At 37.8% G+C, this 12579-nt stretch overlaps 1 protein-coding gene across 1 annotated transcript; it reads left to right on the top strand.

The window, feature by feature from the left end:
- The first annotated feature begins 9534 nt into the window (after nt 1–9534).
- On the top strand, nt 9535–12020 carry LOC143187738 (uncharacterized). Its single transcript, XM_076391956.1, has 6 exons — nt 9535–9574; nt 10029–10239; nt 10335–10551; nt 10653–10917; nt 11758–11930; nt 11991–12020. Exons 1-6 carry the CDS (start codon nt 9535–9537, stop codon nt 12018–12020), a joined length of 936 nt encoding a protein of 311 aa, XP_076248071.1.
- Nucleotides 12021–12579: the final 559 nt, after the last annotated feature.

Below are 12579 nucleotides of genomic sequence, written 5' to 3' on the forward strand. Positions count from 1 at the left end.
CGTTTTCAAAATTTGTGGGGCTTTACGCCACAAAAAGTTGTAATTCGACAGAAGTAATAGACCATTTAAGAAAACGGGCGATTCTTTTTGGAAATCCTCGAAGGATTATTTCAGATAGAGGTGCCGCGTTCACATGAACTGCGTTTCAGGATTTTTGTAAATACGAACGTATAGAACACGTGTTGACTACTACAGGTATGCTGCGGGCAAACAGTCAGGTAAAACGGGTCAATCGTACGCTAATACCGTTATTAACCAAACTGTCAGCGCCGAAAACTGACGAGTGGTATAAATTCTTGGACCTGTGTCAAAGGTGTTTTAATACTACTCCGAGCCGAAGTATAAAAACGACACCATTTCAGATATTATTTGGAATAGACCCTAGATATCGGGACGATCCTCAGACAGTAGAGTTGCTTGAGTGCGAATGGGAAAATGTATTTCAAGAAAATCGAGACGAATTGCGGGAAGAGGCGCGACAGAATATATTAAAAATTCAGCAGGAGAATAGGAAATCTTTTAATAAAAAAAGAATAGAAGGTAGGAAATATCGAGAGGGCGATCTAGTTGCAATTAAGCGAACTCAACAGGGTCCAGGTCTGAAATTCGCAGCGAAATACTTCGGGCCTTACGAGCTAGCAAAAGTGTTACGGAACGATCATTATATTGTAACTGTTGGAATCGCTTAAAATAAGGGATCCAACGGAGGTCCGGATGAGGTGAGATGAAGGGAATTCGAAAGAAACGAAAACACAAGTTTTATATTTTGTCGGCCCTGAAAAGGGCTTTTAAGCGACGTTTATTTAACTTTTGTGTAGGGGGCTGGGTGCTGCTCCGGTCCTCGTCGGCTCGGGTGGACGGTGGATCGGAGGCCCTGTGGTCGTGGCTGGTGACGCCGGCGCTCCTCTTAGCGACGTTGGCGTCTGAAAAAGAGATAGCGGCGGAACCGCGGCGGTAAGCAAGAGTGTAAGTCTGGCTATACCAAAGATTCCCAACTCCAGGCTGCGCTCGCGAGCCTATTTGGAGGGGATAGCAAAACCTTGCCAGTAACGCAAAGGTAATGCAGTGGACTGTATTATCGACTCTTCTTCTGGCGCGAAGAAGAAGTCGATGAACGAGTGGCTTGAGAGGAGGAGGGACCTCTTCTCTTCGCCTTGCACCTTTTGGAAAGGTTCGTTCCATACGGATCCAAGTAATTTAGGGATTCGTGAGCGGAGGGACACGCTATAACCAGGGAATTGCTGGTCCTGGAGGCTGAGGACGGCCAGAGGCTCCGCGACTCCGTTCACCTTACCGTGTGCTTCTATTCGTCACACGGGGGTTGCTACTAAACGGGGTGGCAGAGCACGAGTAACGCAGAGGTGATAGGCACGTACGTTATCTCTCTCTGTTGTAACCCGTCTCTCAGGGATCCAACAGGCAGCGGCCTTTGTTGCTCCGAGACGAAACGAGACTCAGAGAATCAGGGCAGGCCCCGATTCCAAGAGTGCAAATCTCGATCAATTGTCTCCTAAAACAAACCAGGTGCTCTTTCGTACGTATTATACGTACGAATCGAGCAGAGCTTCCTAGTCTGTCGGCGACAGAGGTTCAGCTTTTGAGAGCTAGTGAGATTTCAAGTGTCTGGTAACCAAACTACTTGAAATCTGGAAACTGGCGAGCTGAGATGCGCTTGACGAACGGTCGCACTGACTGCGTCAAGCTTGAATGTCGTAAGACGACTGGGGCGAGAGCCGCGCGTGTCTCCGCGAAGCGGAAGACGTGCCAAATTTTACCACTACGCGGCGCTCACAAATTATCTTTTGTCTCGTGCTAATGTAGTACGATGTACTCTCTCTCTCCTTCAGGCTCCGATGTCCCCACTCGACATCGAGGCTGGAGTTCAAAACCGTTGCTCGACAACGCTTACTTTGTTTGAACTTTAATTTTGACGACAAAAACAAGTCATACGACAGCTGATCGTGTTTTGCTGCTAGGACAACGTATGCTCCGACCGAAGGCCACCTTCGGTCGGTCACGTATACCAACAAATTACGAATCTCGCGGACGAGACAAATGCCCGTTATAGAACCGCTTTTTAAACAGTAACAAAAGTTGGTGAACATGAAGGGCCACGTCAGACATCTACAGCAGTAGACTATATTAAACCATGGGTGAGTGAAAATAGCGATGATTTGTATAGTGACACTGAAGAAACTTGTGATGAATAACCCAATATCTGAGGTCAGATATTCTCGCAGCATGGCCGAGTGTGGGGTTCGATAAGATTATGTTATGTTTAAAAACATTTAGAATTAAGTAGTTTATGACTGGGCCATTTGGGACGTTGATGTTTTGCAGGCGAGTGGCGATGGTCAGCAGAACCGTGTCCCAAACCCTTGGAGATAGCTTTAGATTTATTGTTTAGGTTTGGGTCGTGAGTGAGACAGAGCATGAAAGAAATGAGTGGTGTCGACGGTGCGGGATGAAGGAAAATTCGGCAGAGTGGATTGGTAAGCCATAGGGCACAGATCAGAAGTTAAGGCGTAGAATATTGTGTGGATTATTAAAATATTTAGTCTAATTCATTTAGTAATACTATATTTCCAGTGATTATACAAATATATACAGGGTGTAACAAAAATGTTGCAGTTCCTTAAAAGGGGTGATTCAGGGGGTGATTTGAAACAACTTCTTCCTTAGCGAAAATGTAAGATGAGGCTTCGTTGACGAGTTATTAACGAAAAACACCTGATGATGATGATGACGATGACGATGACGATGACGATGACGATGACGATGACGATGACGATGACGATGACGATGACGATGACGATGACGATGACGATGACGATGACGATGACGATGACGATGACGATGACGATGACGATGACGATGACGATGACGATGACGATGACGATGACGATGACGATGACGATGACGATGACGATGACGATGACGATGACGATGACGATGACGATGACGATGACGATGACGATGACGATGACGATGACGATGACGATGACGATGACGATGACGATGACGATGACGATGACGATGACGATGACGATGACGATGACGATGACGATGACGATGACGATGACGATGACGATGACGATGACGATGACGATGACGATGACGATGACGATGACGATGACGATGACGATGACGATGACGATGACGATGACGATGACGATGACGATGACGATGACGATGACGATGACGATGACGATGACGATGACGATGACGATGACGATGACGATGACGATGACGATGACGATGACGATGACGATGACGATGACGATGACGATGACGATGACGATGACGATGACGATGACGATGACGATGACGATGACGATGACGATGACGATGACGATGACGATGACGATGACGATGACGATGACGATGACGATGACGATGACGATGACGATGACGATGACGATGACGATGACGATGACGATGACGATGACGATGACGATGACGATGACGATGACGATGACGATGACGATGACGATGACGATGACGATGACGATGACGATGACGATGACGATGACGATGACGATGACGATGACGATGACGATGACGATGACGATGACGATGACGATGACGATGACGATGACGATGACGATGACGATGACGATGACGATGACGATGACGATGACGATGACGATGACGATGACGATGACGATGACGATGACGATGACGATGACGATGACGATGACGATGACGATGACGATGACGATGACGATGACGATGACGATGACGATGACGATGACGATGACGATGACGATGACGATGACGATGACGATGACGATGACGATGACGATGACGATGACGATGACGATGACGATGACGATGACGATGACGATGACGATGACGATGACGATGACGATGACGATGACGATGACGATGACGATGACGATGACGATGACGATGACGATGACGATGACGATGACGATGACGATGACGATGACGATGACGATGACGATGACGATGACGATGACGATGACGATGACGATGACGATGACGATGACGATGACGATGACGATGACGATGACGATGACGATGACGATGACGATGACGATGATCGCTGTGATGACTCGCTGTGATGACTCGCTGTGCTCGAATCTTGTACAAGAAACTCAAGGTCTCTATGTTATTGCCCAATTTCTCTTAAACTATTAGATGGGAAATTATGAAAAAAATCACGGACACGTCAGCTATTCCGACACATATTTTGGAATTTTTTCAAATTTTTAAATTAATTGTCTAAGTTGTAAAAAATAAAAAACGAGGAAGAAGAATATAAAAATGCCGATTTATTAAAGTAATGCTAGGCTGAACTTTACTTTGGGGAAACAAAAATTAATGGTTTTTTTTTACATATTTTAATAATACTGGACGAGCGGAATCCAAAAATGCAAGTTTTAAGTTTAGGAATCCAGCGGTTGAAAAGTTATGCGTATTTAGAGGTGAGCATTTTTAAACTATTCACTAGCTATTTCGACGCCATATTGGCTTGTACAGGCAGCTTAGCCAATGAGCGGAGCCGTTGGATATGAGCAATTGCGCCACTGATATCATACTAGCGACCATTTAGGCAGGATAAATCAAATTTCGATGTTCAAAGTTTTACGAGTGATTTGATTTACGTGGTGATACCACAATATTCCCATGCGTTTGAGTTTAAGGTGTTCATTGCTAATTTCTTTGATTTTGTGTATTTTCGATTTTAATATAGTATTTCTTGTAGAATAGTAGTTTAGTATAGTATTTTAACATTTATAGTGTTGTAGTTTTTATAGTATTTTAGAATTATTTATAGTATTTTATGATTTATGTTAGTTTTTATTTAGTATAGTAAATGAGTATAGCATTTTATTAACGTATTTTAAATATCTTATATATAGTATTCTAACGTTTCATTCATATATTTATAGTATTTTAACGATTCACTCATTTTATTTATAGCATTTTAACGTTTATATTAGCTTTTATTTAGTACATTCAAGTAGTATAGCATTAATTTTATTTGATTGTTATGTATTATTAACTTTTGCCTACTTTCCGTGTTTTTTTTTCCTTTATTAGCTGTAGTATACTTTATATTTCTATTTTCTTGCAATTATTTATTTTTTTTCTTTTGTAATAATGAGTGTTGGTAAATGGAATTTATCGAATGTTGTAATATGGGATAACGATTTAAAATAAAAAGAAATTTAATTGTAACACAACGCACGGAAGAAGTCTGTACGATATCAGATCCCACATGAATATATTCAAAAGTAAATAAAAAACCATAGAAACAAGACAGAACACTTTCTGTATCCTTCGATACTTTCGATACTTGTCTTTGTTCCTTGATTATATAATCTAACAGGCCCCCTCAAAAACAAGTCGGTGCTGTCCATATTAATTGTACATTAATACGTCTAATAAGTGTACTACGAGTATTACCGTACAGACTGTCTACCTTGTGTTTTATTTTGACTCTAATTCTGGGAACAAAATACAAATGGTCCAACATTCGTTGCAAGGGAATGGGGAAACCCAGAAAAACCCATCCAGACCATACAAACTGTATACAAAATAATAATAATTTTTATGCTTATATTAATCTTATTATTCTAATCCCATTTTTGCTCTAAATTCCAAATATTTGCTTGCTGGCAACAGCTTCGTTAAAGCATCTGCTAGTTGATCACCTGTAGGAATATATTCAAGTTTTATTACATTCTTTTCAACTTGTTCTCTTGAAAAGTGGTATTTTATGTCTATATGTTTTGAACGCTTATGGCTACTTGGATTACTCGCAATATTAATGCAACCCATATTGTCTTCGTAAATTATTATTGCATCAAAGACATTTATATTAATACTGATTGCCAAGGATTTTAACCATAATGCCTCTCTCACAGCTTCAAAAAGAGCCATGTACTCTGCTTCTGTGGGCGAGACAGCCACTGATGTTTGCCTTTTCGTATTCCAGCAGATTGTACATTGTTCATATAACTTAAATAAATATCCCGTTGTGCTCTTACGATCTGTATTTTCATTACCTCCCCAATCAGAATCGACATATCCACTAAATAGATTTTTATAATCAGTTTTAACGTATGTTAATTTAATATCAGCAGACCCTTTAAGATACCTCAGAACCCTTTTAAGGTTTTGCCACAGTTCTCTGTTATTTTTACTTGAATATCAACTTAAAATATTTACCGCTATACTTAAATCGGGTCTCGTATAAATCATTATATACATCAAGCATCCAATTAAATTACGACAAGGTGCATTATATTCTTCTTCTGAATTCAAAGCTATATGATCTAATACACTTGGAAGAGGTGTACTTACAGGTTTGCAATCTAACGTATTAAATTTCATAAGAACAGTCTTAATATATGCACTTTGATCCAATGTTACTTGTCCATTAGTTCTTTCCACTTTTATTCCAAGAAATAACTTAATTTCATTTAAATCTGTCATGCAAAATCTATTTTTCAAATAATTTTTGAAATTTTGCATTGTCTCAGATTCAGCAGTCATAATCACTAGATCATCCACATATAGTACCACATATATATTCTTTAATATATTCTTTCTATCTAATATATAAATACAACGATCCGCTGATGAATTTCGGAAACCTTTCTCCAGAAGAGCTTTTTCGAACATCTCAAACCAGCATCTGGCTGATTGCTTGAGACCATACAAAGCTTTATTCAATTTACACACTTGATTGTTACTATCACATTTAACACCTTCAGGAATTCGCATATAAATTTCTTCCCTTAAAATACCATTTAAAAATGCCGTCTTAACATCCATTTGATGCACTAGCAAATTATGCTGATTAGCAAAAGCCATAAGAAATCTAAAGCTTGACATTCTAGCTACAGGTGCAAATGTGTCATTATAATCTTCTAAATATTTCTGACTGAAACCACGGGCCACTAATCGAGCTTTGTATTTTAACGGATTTCCGAATTCATCATTTTTGATCGTGAATACCCATTTACAATCAACAATGTTCTTATTCTTTGGCTTCGATACCAAATTCCAAGTTTTATTTATTACTAACGAGTTTATTTCATCGGCAATAGCTTGTTCCCACTTAGCTCTGTCATCTCTAGTTTTAATTTCATCAAATGAGTTGGGTATTTTGCAAATTATCGATTGAGCGCATAAAAGATAATCATCATTATCATTAAATTCATTATATGACATAGGAGACCGTCGCTTAATCCTGTCACTCCTTCTAGGTTCTATACCATCTTTTAATTCTACCACTTGATTATTTTCTGGTCCCGATACTCCTGTTACATCTGTTTCAGTTACAGATTTACTTTTCTCTCGATCTACCATTACTTTAATTCTCGGCTCTATCATATCTGATTTATTGTTATCAGATTTTTTTCTTTTTAACACATCTGATTTTTGATTATCAGATTTATTTACTCCACACTGTATATCTACTGATTTCAGCACTTCACGAGATGCATCAGTTTCACAAAAACCACGTTTTAAACCTATTTCCTTTATTACCGGCCGAGATTCTAAGTAATTAATTTCATCAACTATTACATCTCTTACTATCTCAAGTTTCCCATTTTCTACGTTCCACACTTTGTATCCATTTGGTGTAAACCCTACCAATATACATTTATAAGACTTTTCGTCAAATTTCGATTTCCTAATTTTATCATGCACATACACTGTGGAACCAAACACTTTTAAATACTTCAATTTGGGCCTTTTATTATGCCACAATTCAAATTGGGTTTTATTAACATTAAGAGCTTTCGATGGGGTTAAATTAATTAAATATGTAGCAGTTAAAACTGTTTCTCCCCAGAACTCTTTTCCTAAACCTGCACCGTTTATCATCGCACGTGCTTTTTCAGTTATAGTTCTATTCATGCGTTCTGCAACACCATTTAACTGAGGAGTTCGCGCAACCGTTAAGTGATAGCTTATACCCTTTTGTATACAATAATTTTTCATCTCATTAGATAAATATTCCTTGCCATTACCACAGTATAAATTGACAATCTTTAAATTAAAACGTGCTTCACTTTTAGCAACGTAATCCTTAAAGATTGTAAAAACATCTGATTTATTTTCAAGTAAATACGTCACATAATAATACGTAAATTCATCTATGAAAGTTATAAAATACTTTTTATCATTAGTTGTAGAAGGAGTGATCGGTCCACAAACGTCTGTGTGAATAATAAACAATGGCTGCCTAATGTGACTTTTATCTTTTGCCTTTTCAAATAGCAATTGTGCTTGTTTTCCTTTAATACAAGCTTCACATATATTATCGTCTGGAATTACTTTTTCAAGATACGTCACATCCTCCACCACCTGCTTATTCTTCAACTGTAAAAATTTTGCCTTTCCTATATGCCCTAAGCGCCTATGCCATAATTCATAATTATTAACTATCTTATTAGAAATATAAGAATTAAGTGAATTTACTCCTTTTTCGATGACATCAAAATCTATAGATATTAAATTATTTGAAGGCTTACCAATCATCATCATTTTACCGTTTTTGATTATTTCGACGCCCCTCTCATTGAAAGTTATACTCATTCCTTTTTGCTGCAACTTTCTAACGGATAGTAAGTTGTACGGCACGTCCGGGCAGTACAATACGTCCTCCAAAACGCCTTCAATTCCCGTATTGGTAGTCACAGGTATCTGTCCCTACTTCGATGCAGTTATATATTCTCCATTCTTCGCTATCGAAATCCTGATGGGTGGATCAAGTATGGTCATATTTGGAAATACATTATCTTCTTTGACTATATGATCCGATGCTCCAGAATCCAGGATAAATGTTAATTTTCTGGTTTTCATGACCTGGTAGTCTCCGGTCATAAAGGCATATCCCGACACGTTGTTGCTTGTAACAGCTTGCGTCGTCTGAATTGTATGTATATTTTGATTTTTGTTTCTTTGTTCTGCTCTATATTGGTGCCTCTTTTTATAGTAATAACACTCTTTAATCTTGTGTCCTGTTCTTCCACACTGATGACATTTTCCGGTAAAAGATTGTCTATTCGGCTTGAATGTATTTCCTCTTCTAATGTTACCCCTTCTATTACTTCCTCTTTTAAAGCGTGTACTTCCAAAATTATTTGGTCTTTGATTTTTCACTTCAGCTTGGAGTATTTTCGCGTTGGTATCCAACTTTTCACTCTTAATTTTCGTCTCATCATCCAACAGTCTCTTTTTAACTGTGTCAAGTGTAATTCTCGCTTCTGTCATCATCGTCTCAATGACAGTTGACACCGTATCATATACTTCGGGCAAACTAGATAACAAAATTGAAATAATTTCGTTTTCCCGAAATGATCTTTCAACGAACTGTCACTTTTCATTTTCAATCTTAATAGCTTTTTCCTAATGGATAATTCCGTAGCCGTACTTTGACTCTCATACACTGAATCTAAACTTAATATAATTGATTTTGCTGTACTTCCCGGAGTGTCATACTTCAAATGCGTATCAGATAAATATTGCACAACAGTGCATTTGGCAATGCGTTCCCCCATCGATCATACTGCGGTGACAGGAACCGGTGGTTGCTCGTCAAGAACTTTTAATACATCGAGCTCATATAATAAATTACGAACTCTATGCTTCCACGCGTTGTATTTCGTACCACTGAATTGCTGAATGTTTCTCCTGTCTTTGGACATCTCCATCGTCACGCAGTTTAAAGTATTTTACACTTAATTGATTAAAAAAAAACTAAACTAATTAACACGCGATACACTTAATTATTATAGAATGAATTCTGGGCCCATAACCTGTTGTAATATGGGATAACGATTTAAAATAAAAAGAAATTTAATTGTAACACAACGCACGGAAGAAGTCTGTATGATATCAGATCCCACATGAATATATTCAAAAGTAAATAAAAAACCATAGAAACAAGACAGAACATTTTCTGTATCCTTCGATACTTTCGATACTTGTTTTTGTTCCTTGATTATATAATCTAACATCGAATTTACCAAATTCAAAAGAAAGTGCGATCGCCTGGGCTCAAGAGCATGGATTGTTAAGAACAGATAAAAATTGTTCTGTCCATCGAAAGCCGATGAAATTATATAAGTCATCGCAACACGGTGCTGGGCGGTTTCTCTGTTCGGTTGGAAGGTCCAGATGCAAACAATTTGCAGCCACAGTTGATTCCTTTTTTGAGGATGTCCGTTTGCCTTTTGATAAGGCGATAAAGTTAGAATTATTTTTCGTGATTTCATCAAATTAACGATTAAAAAATTTAGAAGATTCTTAAAAACGTTTTTTTGTTTTTGTAATGCTCGTTTTAGATTGATGTATTGTTTCACGCGAGATTTTTCGTGCGAAGATACTGCCCACGAATTGTGCGACTTCACAGAAGAAGATAGTACCAATTTATCATCTGCCACTATTTCTGCATGGTATCAATATTGCCGAGAAATGGTTGTAGATCATTTATCAAAAATTCAAGCAGGAATGCCTAAATTGGGAGGCATTTCCGAATCTGGATCTCGTATCATTGTTCAGGTATCTTATATAACTGTTCTATAGTACTTTTTCCATTTCTTTTCTTAGTTTTTATTCTGTAGTGACACATTGTTAATTTTATATTATTTCATTTATAAAAGATTGACGAAGCCAAATTTGGAAAAAGAAAATACAATCGTGGCAGAAGAGTGGAAGGCCACTGGGTATTAGGTATAGTCGATACCAAAACGAATGATTGTCGAATGATAGTCGTTGAAAATCGAGAAGCATCGACTTTAATCGACATCATCGATAGACATGTAATTGCCGACAGTGAAATACACACGGACAGTTTTAAAAGTTACGCAGGACTTACTGCCCGTGGATATATCCATAAAACAGTAAATCATAGTATTGAATTTGTAGGTAAGGGTTAAACTAAACTTCGTGTTGAGGACCAAAATTTTTGGTAATTATTTAGAATAAGGGTCTCCTTAACAATTTCTTTGAAACTTTTTTATATCATGTGTCTTGATACGTGGATTAATTTTTCTAAATGAAGTGAAAATGATTTGTCGCTCTCTTTTCGTTTTCGAGATATAAATTTGTATATGCTTGAAAATTATGGTGGCAGGCCGAGGGTAGGTAGCAAAAAGGGGATTTGAGTTGGGTTAGAGCTACGGCCAGTAAAAGAGATGTTTCGAGTTGGTTAGAGCTAGGGTTAGGAAAAGAGATGTTTCAAGTTGGTTAGAGCTAGGGCCAGGAAAAGAGATATTTCGAGTTGTGTTACGTCCCCGTAACTTTTGACAGTAATTACCAGAGCCCTATATGCTATATCTACGCTATACATATATATATACACACATAAGCACGATTTTATTTCCGGTTCGGTTCAAAACGGTCATAACGGAATCATTCTCGCGCGACCGAATTCGAATTCTTTCGCGGCCCTAGCTCTAACCCAACTCAAATCCCCTTTTTGCTACCTACCCTCGGCCTGCCACCATAATTTTCAAGCATATAAAAATGTTTATCTCGAAAACGAAAAGAGAGCGACAATTATTTCATTTAGAAAAATTAATCCATGTATCAAGATACATGGTATAAAAAAGTTTCAAAAAAATCGGTGAGGAGGCACGTATTATAAATAATTACTAAATTTTTTAATCAACTTTAATCTTTTGTAAATAATTTTTGTAAATAATTTTTGTAAATAATTTTTAATGCAAATAATGTAAATAAATGTAAATAATTTTTTAATTGAAGCCAGCGATGGTACCCACACTCAAAAAATTGAGTCCAACTGGCGACCAGCGAAAGACTGGATGCGTGGAAGAGCTCGTTTTCACGACGATGAATATGCATACCGTTTATGCGAATTCTTATGGCGTCGATTTTGTAAATATAATAAAATTGATATGATGTCATCTTTAATGGATGCTATTAGAAACGAATATACATTTAATTGATTACATAATGAATTTGGCTTTTGCACGCAGTCACCACTTATAACGACTTCAATTAGTTGAAATTAGTATATCTCATCACTTGGTTCTAGTCCGTCACTAGGTCTAGACTAGAAAGGAAACTGAAAAAGGGAAATAATAACGTTTGTATATACAGCTTAAATGGTCATCACCATATGCAATTGCTCGTAGCCAGCGGCTCCGCTCATTGGCTGAGCAGCGTGTAGAAGCCAATATGGCGTCAAAGTAGCTAGTGAAATAGTTTAAAAATGCTCACCTATAAATACGCATAACTTTTCAACCGCTGGATTCCTAAACTTAAAATTTGCATTTTTGGATTCCGCTCGTCCAGTGTTATTAAAATATGTAAAAAAAACCCATTAATTTTTGTTTTCCCAAAGTAAAGTTTAACCCAAGAAAATATAAGTGTGAAACAAGATAAAACTATCTTTGAATCAAACTGAAGAATTTAAAAATTCATAAAGGTATGTATAAGCACCGACCAGATAATGATAGACCTAACATTCAATGGGGTTTTGTGTCTCAGGTCAAACTGCCTTACCGATGCATAGTTTGTAGACTGAATTAGGCGACCTCTACTCACGAATAACGTTTACGTGGA

This window comes from Calliopsis andreniformis, unplaced genomic scaffold (assembly GCF_051401765.1).
Source record: "Calliopsis andreniformis isolate RMS-2024a unplaced genomic scaffold, iyCalAndr_principal scaffold0189, whole genome shotgun sequence".
In the NCBI taxonomy this organism is placed as follows: Eukaryota; Metazoa; Arthropoda; class Insecta; order Hymenoptera; family Andrenidae; genus Calliopsis; species Calliopsis andreniformis.

What these genes read in the sequence shown, in the direction of transcription:
- LOC143187738 (XM_076391956.1), top strand. Translation starts at nt 9,535, where the DNA reads ATGCGTTCCCCCATCGATCATACTGCGGTGACAGGAACCG. An exon ending in CCTTTTGATAAGGCGATAAA is followed by an intron (nt 10,240 to 10,334) that starts GTTAGAATTATT and finishes TGCTCGTTTTAG; the next exon opens with ATTGATGTATTGTTTCACGC. An exon ending in GATCTCGTATCATTGTTCAG is followed by an intron (nt 10,552 to 10,652) that starts GTATCTTATATA and finishes CATTTATAAAAG; the next exon opens with ATTGACGAAGCCAAATTTGG.